Here is a 13397-nt window from a genome sequence, read left to right on the forward strand (position 1 = left end):
TTCTTGACACCCTTGTTGAAAATCAATTGAAAATATATTTAAGGATTTATTAAATATACTACATAGTCCTGATGTCTGTAGCTTTGTAGTGAATCTTGACACTGGAAAATGTGAGTCCTCCAACTTTGTTCTCAAGATTATTTTGGCCGTTAGAATTTAGAATGTTTGGATTTTAGAATCAGCTTGCTAGTTTCTGTACAAAGACAGCAGTCAGGGTGTCGATAGAGATTGCACTGCGTGTGTCGGTCAGTTTGGAGAAGTCTGCACCCTAAGATGGCGTCTGAGGTGGAATACTAAAGCTTCCGGCCCGTGCACAGAGAACATCTTTCCTCTCATCGCTTTGGTTTCTTCATGCAGTGTTTTGCAGTTTTCAGTGTACAAGCCTTGCACTTCTTTTGTTAGGTTTAGGTTTTGTTCTTTCTGGTGCTCTTGAAAAGAGTATTTTCTGAATTTCCCTTCTGAACATTTCACTGCTGTTTCTGAAGGGGAAGTGTACCCCTGCGTGTCTGCTCTAGCTCAGCCTCACTGCAGCTCTGCTTCACTGCTGACACCAGAGAGGTAGGGTTTTCACACATCAGGGGGTTGGTTTTTCACCCATCGGGGGTTCTGCAGCATAAGTTGGGTCTCTTACAGTTTAAACCAATTCTGACACTGTCCACCTGGAGATAGTGTCCAGTCCCGTCCCACATGACTACCCCCAACCCCCTACTTCAGACACAGATCAGAGTCTAGGTTCTTACCTGTGCTTGAAATCCCACAACTGATCTGGAATTAATTTGCTCAAGCAAGGGAAACATTTTACTCACTAGATAGCCAGTTTATTGTAAAGGATGTAAGTCTGGAGCAGCCAGATTGGAGGAGGCATGTGGGGACGCTCAGAGCTCCCCGCCGCCCCGGGCACCACGCCCCTGTCTCCATGTGCTCACCAACCCAGAAATTCTCTGACACTGTCCTTTGGGTTTTTATAGAGCCTTCATTACACAGATTATTTATATCACTGGCCATTGATGGTTAAACTCAATGTCCAGCCCCTCTTCCCTCCCCAGAAAGAGGGACGGGGGTTGGGAGCTGAAAGTTCCAACCCTGTAATCAGAGCTGGTTCCCCAGCAACCAGTCCCCTTCCTTAGGGTATCCAGGGACTTTCCCAAAGTCACTTAAATAACGTAAACTTTGATGTAGTTGAAAGGGGAACTTTTTATGTGAATAACACTCTATCATTCTTATCGCTTAGGAAATTCCCACAATGGTTTAAGGAACTCTATGCCTGATAGAAAATAAAAACAAAGACAAAATATATGATATTTCTTATTATCAACCACAATATTGCTCTACTGTACAGAAATACAACTGATTTTTGTTTGATCCTACATCCTGCAACTTTGCTGAGTTCATTTATTCTTATGAAAAAAAAAATTCAAAAATATAAATTTGAAGATTTAATTGTATAAGGGACATTGGTCTGTAGTTTTCTTTTGATGTCTTTGCTTTGGGTATCAAAATAATACTGGCTTTATAGATGCGTTGAGAAGTATACTCTCTTTCAGAAATTTTTTGGAAGTTTGTGAAGGATTGTTGTTAGTTCTCTTGAAAATTTGATAGAATCCTCTAGTGAAGCCATCTGACCTTAGGCTTTTCTCTCTGAGACTTTTTTTATTACTAGTTCAATTTCTTTGCTTGTTCTAGATCTGTTCAGATTTTCTGTTTCTTTTTGAGTCAGTTTTGGTGGTTTGTTTCTTTGGGAATTTTGTCTGGTTCATCAAGGTCATCTCGCACACTGGCCTGCAGTTCATATTACTCACTTATAATCCTTTTTATTCTTGTAAGTTGTTAGTTGTTCAGTCACTAAATCCACTCTTTGCGACCCCATGGACTGCAGTGCACCAGGCTCCCCTGTCCTTCACCATGTCCCTGAATTTGCTCAGACTCATGTCCATTCAGTGATTCCATCCAACCATCTCATCCTCTGTTGCCCCTTTCTTCTCCTGCCCTCGGTCTTTCCCAGCATCAGGGTCTTTTCCAATGAGTTGGCACTTCGCATCAGGTGGCCAAAGTATTGGAGCTTCAGCATCAGTCCTTCCAATGAATGTTCAGGGTTGATTTCTTTTTTAAGATTGACTGGTTTGATCTCCTAACTGTCCAAAGGACTCTCAAGAGTCTTCTCCAGCGTCACAGTTTGAAAGTATCAATTTTTCCGCACTCAGCCTTCTTTTTGGTCCAACTCTCACATCTGTACATGACTACTGGAAAAACCATAGCTTTGACTAGACAGACCTTTGTCAGCAAAGTGATGTCTCTGCTTTTTAATACACTATCTAGGTTTGTCATATTTTTTCTTCCAAGGAGCATCTTTTAATTTCATGGCTGCAGTCACTGTCCTCAGTTATTTTGGAGCCCAAGAAAATAAAATCTGTCACTAATTCCATTTTTTTCTCCATCTATTTGCCATGAAGTGATGGGACCAGATGCCATGATCTTCGTTTTTTGAATGTTGAGTTTTAAGCCAGCTTTTTCACTCTCCTCCTTAAGGACTTGATGAGATCCGCTGTGCATTGTCGGGCAGCAGCACCAGGCAGGTGACTAGATCCCTTGGAGCTGAGGGGTCCCTGCTGGGATCTGCCTTCACAAAACTGCACTCAGTGAGGGGGCCTAGTCAGTGCCCTGCCCTCAGGATAGCACCTCGAGTGCTCAGAGACTTCCTGCAAAACCATCCACAGCAGCTTACGTGACAGCCGCACTCTTTTTTCCTTCCATAAGCTGATAAATGTTTGATTTGTTATTTGTAAGAACCGAAAAAGGACTCTTTTTCTTCCAAACTCAGCCATTTTCATCTTTCCTTATTTCAGAAGCAGTGTGTCACCATCAAATCAAAGCTAAGTACAAAATCCAGAATAGCCCTAATCCTCTCAGCCCACAGATAAGCACTGCTCACCCCTGGTCAAGAATAGAAGTCACTTTCAGAATACTCTTGTCTGGGTTCTCCTACCCAGGCCTCTGGGAAAGGGAGCCAGTCCTCTTACTTGGCACACTTTAACCATACAGACTCCCAGATGCCACCCCAGACCCTCTGGATCAGAGGCTGGGAAGGTAGGCGTGGGCAGGTGTGATGTGGAGACAGCTGGTCAGGTGACTCTGATGCACCGCCCCGCAGGAGGCCCCTTGGTGTGCTCTGGGTACGGGCCCCAGTCCTTGTGGTGGTGCACGATAACTCCCCAGATGGAGAGCCCTGGTCCCAGTGTGGCTGAGGAGCCCAAAGCAGATCTCCAGCTGGGGACATCCCCCGCCACGCCCTGCTGAGTCCTGACTGCGGGGAGCCCTGCGATGGCCCCCTCCTGAGCCAGCGGAGTTGGGGCTGCGTGGTTCTCAAGAAGGACTGGGTGGTGTCGGCCTGGGTCACTCCCAGGAAAGCATGTGAAGCAGACAGTACATCAACATCGAAATTTGGAAGAATTCCGAAAGACGTCCAGGGGCTGCCCAACCATACCCACCCTTTAAACACGTTGTTCCCAACCTGCACGGCTTACACTTTTCAGCAGGCACAGGAGGAGCCGTTCAGAAGCAGTTTCCTGTCGTCCTTACAGCAGGAACAGCAAGGGTAACACGCTCTCGTGGCTGGATTGTCGGTCTCGTTTTCATTCCCAGCTGAGCATTCACACCCTGACTCTTCTCTCAGAACACCTCACTGTTTTCTTGTCCCCTCTGTCCTTTAGAGACATGCATCAGATTCTGGATGCCTATGAAAACAAGAAGCCGTTCTATCTCTACACGGGCAGGGGCCCCTCTTCTGAAGCCATGCATGTGGGTCACCTCATCCCATTCATCTTCACCAAGTAAGTATTGCACCGCGGGACTGTGCTCACCGTGTCGGTGAGTTTTGAAACATGGAGAGAACAAACCAGCAATATATCTGCCAATTATAGGCAATAAATGTATTACTAGCATTATTATTTCCCCCCCTCAAAAAAAAAGGAAAAGAAATGTTAATCACAAACTTTGTGCAGAGCCCTTGAGGAGACAGTGCCAGATCACGTCTGCCTGATAGCCAAGGTCTCGGGGAGCTGGTGCCCTTGTGGCTTCTCCCCACCCCGTCCCTAGGGTCACTTTAGCAGGACTGGGTGGTGGGGAGAGCACTGCTGTGGAATCAGCGGACCTGTGTCCTCCTGTCCCTGTCCGGGTGACCATAGAAGCGTTACCTCTCTGGGCCTTAGTCTCCACTTCTCCCAGAGGAAGTACCAGTGCCCCGCCCTGCCGTCCCTGTAAGACTTCAGAGTAGAGTGCAGAGCGGCCAGCTCGGAGCCAACATGCATCGCCCTCCAGGCTAAGCAGTTGTTTTCTGATCTCCCCGACGCCATCCCCACTTCGAATTCCCTGGATTCACCGGGGCTGGACCCCAGCAGTAGCCTGCAATGCAGGAGACCTGGGTTCAATCCCTGGGTTGGGAAGATCCCCTGGAGGAGGGCATGGCAACCACTCCAGTATTCTTGCCTGGAGAATCCCGTTGACAGAGGAGCCTGGTGGGCTGCAGTCCATGGGGTCGCACAGAGTCGGACACGGCTGAGGGTTAAGCACACATTGCACAGCCCTTGCTAACAGGAACTCACACAGAGTCGAGCTCAGGGTGTTCCTGTTTATAGGAGCTGAGTTCACAGTATGGTCAGAGGGTGAGACTTCCTGGGCAGGGGAGTTTTGAAATACACTGTTAGTAGGACCTTTGGTTTCAGAGGCGCAGCAGTATTTCTCTGCAGAAAAATAAGGCGTGGGCCTCCCTCCCCCGTGTCTCCCAGGTGGCTGCAGGATGTGTTCAACGTCCCCTTGGTCATCCAGATGACTGATGACGAGAAGTACCTGTGGAAGGACCTGACCCTGGATCAGGCCTATGGCTACGCCGTGGAGAACGCCAAGGATATCATCGCCTGCGGCTTTGACATCAACAAAACGTTCATCTTCTCTGACCTTGACTACATGGGGTAAGAGGCAAACGCCTGGCCACCTTTTAAATGAGTGAACGCAGGCTGTAGACAGGCCATCGCAGCCAGGGCTGCTTCAGAAACAGCTGAAGGATCTTGAGGTCTGCAGAGTGTTTTCTTCCTTTATTCAATGTTATGGTCTGGTTTCCTGGTTTATTGACAGCTAAGACTTCCATCCTTAGCTTGTGGAGGGGGTAGCGATGGCCAGACGCAGGCCAGAGCAGCTCACAGAGACAAACCCTCCTTCCAGGGCCCATCAGTTTCTACCCAGATACTCTGTGCGGCTGCAAGTTGCCAATACCCTTGAATGATGAGAAGGTTAATCTGCCTTTAACTCACCACTGGCTCTCTCTAGCCATGGTTTCCCCACTTCCGCAGACTCAACCAGCCGAGCCAGTGCAGCACTGCAGTACTGAAAAGTACCACGTGTAAGTGGACCCATGTTGCTCCAGGGCCAGCAGTAATCTCCCACAACAAAGCACACAGTCCGTCCCAACAGATAGACTGCCCTGGAGCCCCCACACTTGAAGCCCCGCACGCTCAGCCAGTGATCCCGGCAGAGCTGACACCCTTCGCATGAGCCCCTGGGTCTGCGTCGCTGTGCTCCTGCCTCCTGTGCTGCCCAGCTTCGAGCTGACGTCCTTCCACGGGCAGGGGCGTGTCCGCCCGCCTGCCCGCGGCCTCTCTGCCCACAGGGGGCAGCAGAGCGCCTTCCTCCCAGCTGACCCGGCCCCACGTGGCCGTGCTGTCTGCTGCTTTGCCCTCGGCCACCACCCTCCAGTTCTGGGTTTGACTCTGACCTTCTTCACAGGATGAGCCCTGGCTTCTACAAGAACGTGGTGAAGATCCAGAAGCACGTCACCTTCAACCAAGTGAAAGGCATTTTCGGCTTCACTGACAGCGACTGCATTGGTAAGCCCACACTGCCCACAGCGCCTGCTGGCCCCTCAGAGAGGAGCCGAGCACAAAGGAGGGGGGCGCGTGCCGGGTGCCTGTGCGAGGCTGCACTGTCTCTGGGGTGGTTTGCAGTTTGTCTCTTTAAAAAGGTGGGTTTTCCCTGAATGTAAAGTGATGCATTTGGCCCCTTTTCTGGGCCACGTGGAGTATCCCCTCAGGTCACATCCTGTCCCTCTCCTGCCGCGTCCGTTTTGAGGTTAGAAGGAAAAGGAGGCTGTGGATGACTTCGACCCTCCACCTGTTCCTGGGAGCCCGTCGGTGTGGAGGCCTTGGCGGGACCCGGGTTGCAGGAGGGCTGCTCTGTGGCTGGAACCAGCCATCTTTGTCTCCCTGGGCCTCGCTCCCCACCTCCGGGAGGAGCCACCCTGCCCACCTGCCTGCCTTGCTTTTCTGCAGGCTCAGTGCCCAGCACACAGGCCTCTGTGCACACACTGACCTCCCTGTCCCGTGTCTCTGCACCCCTTTCAGATGCAGTGACCATCTCTTCTTTCAGACCCTCAGCTCCTTGAGCTAAGAGTCAGTCCTGAGACTACTGGCTGGTCTCCTGACCCCTCCCTTTATTTTAGGCGCCCAGCCCCTGGCCCACTAGCTGCCAGCATGGAGCTCCCAGGATGTATCTGTGGGCGCCTGTACCAGGCATGCCCCACTGTGGGGGAGCACGTTCTGGGGGGCCTGTTGGAAGAGAAACACCACAGAGGTCCTGCTGGGAGGCTTTTCACAGGAGCAGAACCCTTTGCTGCCTCAGTCAGATTCATTCCTGACACTTGGGGCATAAACCTTTTGCTTTGGAAATGGTTTTCGGGGGTTTGTTTGTACTTTTTTCTACTTTGAAACGGTGTTTTAATCCTGGAATCCAGGCAGCGAATGGGGAGACTTCTCTGAAGCTGCCCCGAGCCAATGTGGAGATGGGGCTGTGGCGAGTAGCCGCACATTCTGTGCTGCTGAGACCCAGTTGTGAGTCTAGGCTCGGCCTCTCAGAGCTGCACCCTAGCTCTGGGAACCCAGTGGTGATCCGGGCTGGTGTCCAGTACATAAAATGGGGACGCGGTGACACTTTTCTGTAGAGTCGTGGGGTGTAGACAGGAGGCCCCGAGCCCAGGATGCTCAGTGCTGTAAAGGAGACACGGGTGCCCACGGAGCTGCTGTGTGGACCCCCAGAGACAGGCAGGAGCCCAGAAATGAGCGGTGTCTTTCCGCAGAGGGGAGAAAACAGCTGCCAGGAACAAGCGTCACAGAGACAGGACTCCAGGCCGGACCCACCCCAGGCCGTCCCGGAAACGTCCTGGCCTGGCCTGCCTCCACGCGTCGAGGGTCACACCAGGATCCGTGCCCTTTGACCCCAGAATTCTGCTTCCTCAGGTCTGAGCAAATACAATAGCAGTGTTAACAGCAGCAGCATCCAAAATATTAAGAACAGTTTTACATCCCAAAATGTCATAATTAGTTATACTAATTGACACTGAGGAACAACCTGGACACCCAGTGGCTAGAGAGTGGCTGAGGCACAGGAGAGAGCGTGGGTAAGCGTCACGAAGTGGAAGCTGTGAAGAGCAGAGCAGAGGAGAAGCTCACTGAAATGGGGGGGAAATGGATGAGAAAGGCATGAACTGGCACTGCAGATTTTTCTTCCTTCCTCCCAGCAATCCTTCTCTGTGGGTTTCAGATTTTCTTTAACGAGTGTTACTTTTCCAGGGGGGAGAAAAGCCCGTTTTTGTTCATCCCTTCTACAGTTCCAGGCAGAAACCAGTCTCAGGTATAAAAATGTTTTGTCCTCCCTCCCAGGGAAGATCAGTTTTCCTGCCATCCAGGCCGCTCCCTCCTTCAGCAACTCATTCCCTCAGATCTTCCGAGACCGGACGGACATCCAGTGCCTCATCCCGTGCGCCATCGACCAGGTTAGGAGGCAGAGCCAGGGTTCCGTCAGCCTGGATGTTAGCAGGGGTCTTCACCCGCTTCAGGGGTGGGAAGGAGGGTCTGACGGTGGTGCAGGGCAGAGTTACTCGGGAGGTGCCTGCCAGCTGAGGGCAGCCCTCATCTCCCCCTGCCCCTGCCTCCCCACAGGACCCGTACTTCAGGATGACCAGGGACGTGGCCCCCAGGATCGGCTACCCCAAGCCAGCCCTCTTGCACTCGACCTTCTTCCCTGCCCTGCAGGGGGCCCAGACCAAGATGAGTGCCAGTGACCCCAACTCCTCCATCTTCCTCACGGACACGGCCAAGCAGATCAAGACCAAGGTGAGCGCGGCCCAGGCCTCGGGGGACTCACGCACTACCGCTCTGTCCTTTGGCCACCACGGGCACCCTGAGTTCCAGGGTCCAGGCAGCCTGCCCTGTTCCCAGATACGAAGTGAATGTGCTTGTGTCTTTTCATGTAGGCAAAACTTGGGAGTTTTTTTTTGTTTTTTTTTTTCTTTTTTTTCTTCTCTGATTTCCTCACCAACATCGTTCTGAAAACAAAATCATGGCAATTTTCTTTGGTTACAGCTAAACAATAGAGAAAATTTAGTGTACTTCTGAGCACCAGTTGTATTCCAGGAGCTGGACCACACACTCTCTGTATGTTTTGGTTTTTATTCTCCCTGATGTGTCCCTTTAAGATGAGAAGGGTGAGGCCCAGCGAGGATGACCAGCTCGACCCAGTTTTCCCCAGAAACCGAAGGTGCCCTCCTAGCCCACGCACCGTGTCCCCGCACCAGGGTGTAGGGGCTGGTTGTCTCCGGAGCGTTCCCGCTGAGACTCAGTATTGACAAGTGTCCTTGCACAGGCCAGTCAGGTCCTGGCCAGGAGTGCTGCTCCCAAGCCACGTGCAGCAGGAGCTGCGCAAATGTTTTTCACCAGAGAAACGAGAAATGGGATCCGTTTGAGCTTCCTTACTTTTCAGGCCCGCACTTCGTTGCTCGGTTCTGAGCTGCCAGTGTGCATACAGACCCCTCACTGTTGCACAAAGCTGTGGACATTTTAGTTGGAACTGTGTGTGTGTTTGTGGTCTGCAAGATTACAACAGGAGTGACCGAAACTACATTTGGGGCGTGTAATGCCACCATGAGTCAGTCCAGGCCCCTGCCCCTCCTGGAAAGTCCCGCTTTCTGGTTGACAATGGGGAGCCCTTAGTATCAGAACAGTCCTCCGGGAAGTGGCAGCCGCCAGCTTTCCCAGCCTCAGGTGGAGGCTGGTGTGAACAGGGCTTTTTCTTTCTCTTTCACTTCTGGCTAAAAATTCCAGCACCTGGAATGCAGAAGAACGGGAGGGACACTCCTGTTCCCTCCTGCAGAGAAGTCATTTCCTTTCATTTTTTTGAGAAGTTGTTATAAAAGAAGGGGCCAGCAGAGACCCAAGCGTCAGGAACCACCCTGGCTTTCGAGATTGCAAGCACCTTGGGGGACAGGACAGGGTCAGGCCAGGCCCTTGTCCCGAATCCCTAAGTCCCACTTCAACTCCAGAAGCAGAGTCTTCAGCCCAGAGAGGGGGCATCTGCTCCAGCCCCGTCCCAAGAATTAAGAGTAGAGTGCTAGGAACACTGCGGCCTGACTGTGGTCGCCTGCCACACGCTCACCTGCGTGAGCTCACGGAGTCCTCAGACCCTCCTGGACGCTGCGTCCACTGCCTGCGCAAGGGGATAGGCCTAGAGTGTCTGGCAGCTTCTCTGCGTTCACACAGCCGGGTCGCAGAGGGCCAGCCGTAACCCAGGTTGGCCCGTGGCCTGGCGTCGGGCTCCTGCTGCTCACCTGCTGTTGGTAAGGGACCACGGTCATCAGGTATCACTGTCCAGCGGGAGCCGCTCTACAGAACTGCAGACTAGAGGCAAAGCTCACGTGAGATCGTGTGTACAAGTGGTTACTGCCTGTAGAGTGTGGCCCAGATTTGAGATTTCAGTCCCAACATGGATCACTGAACAGCTGCCTAGTAGCGGGGGCCTTGTCAGACCTTCCAGTGTTTCTCGGAGCCGTTTAGCGTCCCCACCAGAAAGGCCTTGCCCGCCAGCCTCTGCCCCCACATTCTTCTGGGCGATCCAGTCAGGAATCTGCCCGGAGTCCTTCTGGGAGGCTTACCAGACATCTCCTTGAGACCACTGACTCTGCGCACTCTTCTCCCCACGGGAAAATACGTTTGTACATGGAAGGTTTCTCAGACACTCGCTAAAAGAACATTGGAGGAACTCTCCACTTCTGGGCTTTTCTTCTCTCTGCTCTTGACCCTGACTTCTCTAAGGTTATCTTCAGTCCTACAAGCCATTTTGTTAGTTTCTGAACCTGTCTGTTGTCAGCTTCTGGAAGTGCCTGTTCAGGTGGGCGCTGCCCGTGGCCCTGTCCACCCCCTGCTCCACCCAGGCCCCGCACGGGCTCTGCCTCCCTGTGGCTGTCTCTGTGCCTCCTGTCCTTGTCCCCAGGGAGGGGCGGGTGGCTGTGTCTGTCATCTAGGTGAGCCTGCGGACAGGTGAGGACATTTGCCCAAGCTTCTGCAGGGGCAGTGCTGTGGTTTTTCTGATTCTGTTCTGTCTCTGTGGGTCGGGGGAGGGGTCAGAGCTCACCCACCCTCTGGAGCCCCCTTCTCTGCAGTGAGCCCCGCAGTGGCCAGTCCCCAGGCTCCACAGGAAAGGGCGGTTTGTGGGCTCCCCTCACCACACAGGGGGCCGCCTGGCGAGCATCCGTGTGCCCTCTCCTGGTGCAGGTCAACAAGCACGCCTTCTCCGGAGGCAGGGACACCGTTGAGGAGCACCGGCAGTTTGGGGGCAACTGTGACGTGGACGTGTCCTTCATGTACCTGACCTTCTTCCTGGAGGATGATGACAAGCTGGAGCAGATCAGGAGGGTAAGGCGGGGCTGTGCCTGTGAGGGCCCTGGAATGCCCTGCGGCCAACGTTCCCGGGGCCTGGGTCTACGGGGCCGGCGCTCAGCTGAGACGAGATCAGAGCTGAGTAGGTTGGTCGTCTTCATGACCACGTGCCTGGAAACCTCGTGAACGAATGGTTCCCAAAAGAGAAAATACAAACTAGTAGTAGCCACACTGTAAGATTAGATCCTCCTGGTCATCAGGGAAGCAGAAGGTAAAATGAGACCCGTCAGTGCTGACACCGTCCCCGAGCCTCCCCAGCGGGTTTGTGTCGTATTACAGTGATTGTAATTCCGGGGCGCAGTGAGCCCGAGAGCCCGGGGAGCATTCGTAGCCTCTGCCTCAGGATTTCCAGTCCTTGGCATCTTTTCCAAGAAACTAATCCTGAGTAAGAAAGAGCTCTGTATGCAAATATGTTGAAATGGTGTTAGCAGAAAGTTCAGAACAGACTGTATAGCAGAGGAAGCCTTAACTAAGAATCGTCAGGAGGGATTCTCAGGCAGGCGGGAGGCTTTGATCACGCAGGAGGATTGGCCAGTGCTAGTGGCAGAAGGACCCCAAACTGGCCGCGCGGCGAGACCCACCAAGTCTAAATACACCGCAGAGAACAAATCTGACAGAAAGCAGGCCGGGACGTTAGCGGTGGCTCAGCCTCTGGGCCCGGAATCTGCAGGGGAGTTTACAGAAAGCAGGCCGGGACGCTCGCGCGGGCTCAGCCTCTGGGCCCGGAATCTGCAGGGGAGTTTTTCCCTTTCCTTTGCTGCTTTTTGTCAGCTTCAGGTACTTTGTTAAGTTTGTTCCCTTTCCTTTGCTGCTTTTTGTCAGCTTCAGGTACTTTGTTAAGTTTGTTCAACAAGTACATTTTGCTATCACAATCAGAAGATGAAAACAAATTCAGCGAAGATTTTAGAGACGCCAGTAAGGTTGAAAGGCTCAGCCATGGCTTCGGGTCTTGGACTCCGCTGACCTGGCGCGCAGGTGGGGTGCCCGGCCCTGCTCTTCGTCCTCATGTGTCAGCTGAGGCACAGCTGCCCGCAGAGCTCAGAGGCATTTTCAGAAAAGGGTGGTTTAAGGCCCTTATGTTTCCGTGTGGCCAGTGTGCCAGGCTCTGCGTGGGTGCCGTCGAGGGAGGGAGGTGGCCGGGCGCGCACAGCCGCCTCATGTGGCCTGTCTCCTCCCGCTCAGGACTACACGAGCGGGGCCATGCTCACCGGCGAGCTCAAGAAGGAGCTCATCGAAGTCCTGCAGCCCTTGATTGCCGAGCACCAGGCCCGGCGCAAGGAGGTCACCGACGAGATCGTGAAAGAATTCATGACCCCCCGGAAGCTGTCCTACGACTTTCAGTAACGCTCACTTCCTCTATGCTTACTCAGAGATGCAATTTACCCATAATCCCAACTCAGTCAAATCAGCACCCCCCTGCTGCTGCCCTAGGCTCTATCAAATGGTAATTATTGGCCCAGATCTGTAAGTTCTGTGTTTCTCTCAGCGCTCTTTCTTCCCTTGAATGTCATTCTGGCCCCTGTGGGTAACTGGGTGCCGGGTAGTATCGTGTGGTCACACAGACAAGTCCAGCTGGAGTTCCTCCCACAAAGCAGCCCCTGGGGCTGGATGTCCACCAACCAGCCTGTTGTGGTCCACAGGACGACTCCCTGTTTGAAAGCATCCAGCGTCCAAACACATTCTTCCACCTGCTCTATAAAAGGATATATAGTCCATCTATACGTACCTGGAATCAACATGGTGTTGCCATAAAACTTTTTTTTAAGTGCTTTGAAACAGCAATGTAAGAAAGCTTAATGGGCACAAGAGGCATTTCAGCCCATGCCCCCCTCCCATCTTATTGAAGATGAAATGATGGCCAAAGGCTTTGCTAAACTTTAAATTCCAAGATCTCACAGCTTAAAAGCTGCCTTTAACGTTTCTGAGTATTGGCCTGAGTTGGCCAATTTTTACTAAATTGAGTCTTTATGGGTGAAACTTTCCAGTTTACTTACTAAACTCCAGGCCATGCATGTACTGTACTCCAGAAGTGACGCGCCTTTCCCTGAGCGAACTAATGCTCTATCCACCGAGTAATCCTAGACACTCCATCTGGGGAACCAATGGCTGTTCCACTCTGACCGAGCCGGACACTGAGGCCAGTCTGTTGCCTTTGCAGATCCTTTTGTTTTGACACCTGACTGGTGTGGAGGTCTGTCTGCACACAGCAGGCCCTGCCTGTGTCCCCAGACGGGCGGACGTAGTTAGATGCCGCCAGCAGCCCTCGAGGCCGCGGCCGCGTGTCCATGGGAGGCCTGCTTGGTGGAGCGCCCTGTGCAGCTGTGGAAAAGCACAGACCTGTCCCAGGGAAAGCCCTTGGTCCAAGTATCTGTCCCTTCTGGAGGCACAGGGTCCATTCCTGGGCACCCTACTCCGGTCTCTCTCATGACAATAAACTTCCTGTGGTCCCACCTGTGTCACTGTGCTGTCTGGGGTTTGAGGAGCGAGCAGGGGCCTCACTCTGGCCCAGGGCCATGCCGTGGATGCCCTTGAGCCTGCAGAGGTCCCCCTGGCACGCGTGCGGGATGGGATCACAGCCCTGCGTGGCGCTGGCTCCCACACTCACTGGATGTTCCTGACAGCCTTGGAGAACGCAGACAGATG

The 13397-nt window shown here is 52.8% G+C and overlaps 1 protein-coding gene across 2 annotated transcripts in view; it reads left to right on the forward strand.

Moving 5' to 3' along the window:
* WARS (tryptophanyl-tRNA synthetase) overlaps positions 1–13204 on the forward strand; it is a 29160-nt gene extending 15956 nt beyond the window's left edge. For both annotated transcript variants that reach the window (XM_010851361.1, XM_010851360.1), the window contains exons 5-11: positions 3708–3827; positions 4782–4964; positions 5776–5876; positions 7704–7816; positions 7983–8156; positions 10590–10730; positions 11937–13204. In XM_010851361.1, the coding sequence (XP_010849663.1) occupies positions 3708–3827; positions 4782–4964; positions 5776–5876; positions 7704–7816; positions 7983–8156; positions 10590–10730; positions 11937–12098 (994 nt within the window). In that variant the 3' untranslated portion in view covers positions 12099–13204. The remainder of the gene's footprint in view (positions 1–3707; positions 3828–4781; positions 4965–5775; positions 5877–7703; positions 7817–7982; positions 8157–10589; positions 10731–11936) is intronic.
* Positions 13205–13397: the final 193 nt, after the last annotated feature.

Source organism: Bison bison, unplaced genomic scaffold (assembly GCF_000754665.1).
Source record: "Bison bison bison isolate TAMUID 2011002044 unplaced genomic scaffold, Bison_UMD1.0 scf7180017864302, whole genome shotgun sequence".
NCBI classification, from domain to species: domain Eukaryota; kingdom Metazoa; phylum Chordata; class Mammalia; order Artiodactyla; family Bovidae; genus Bison; species Bison bison.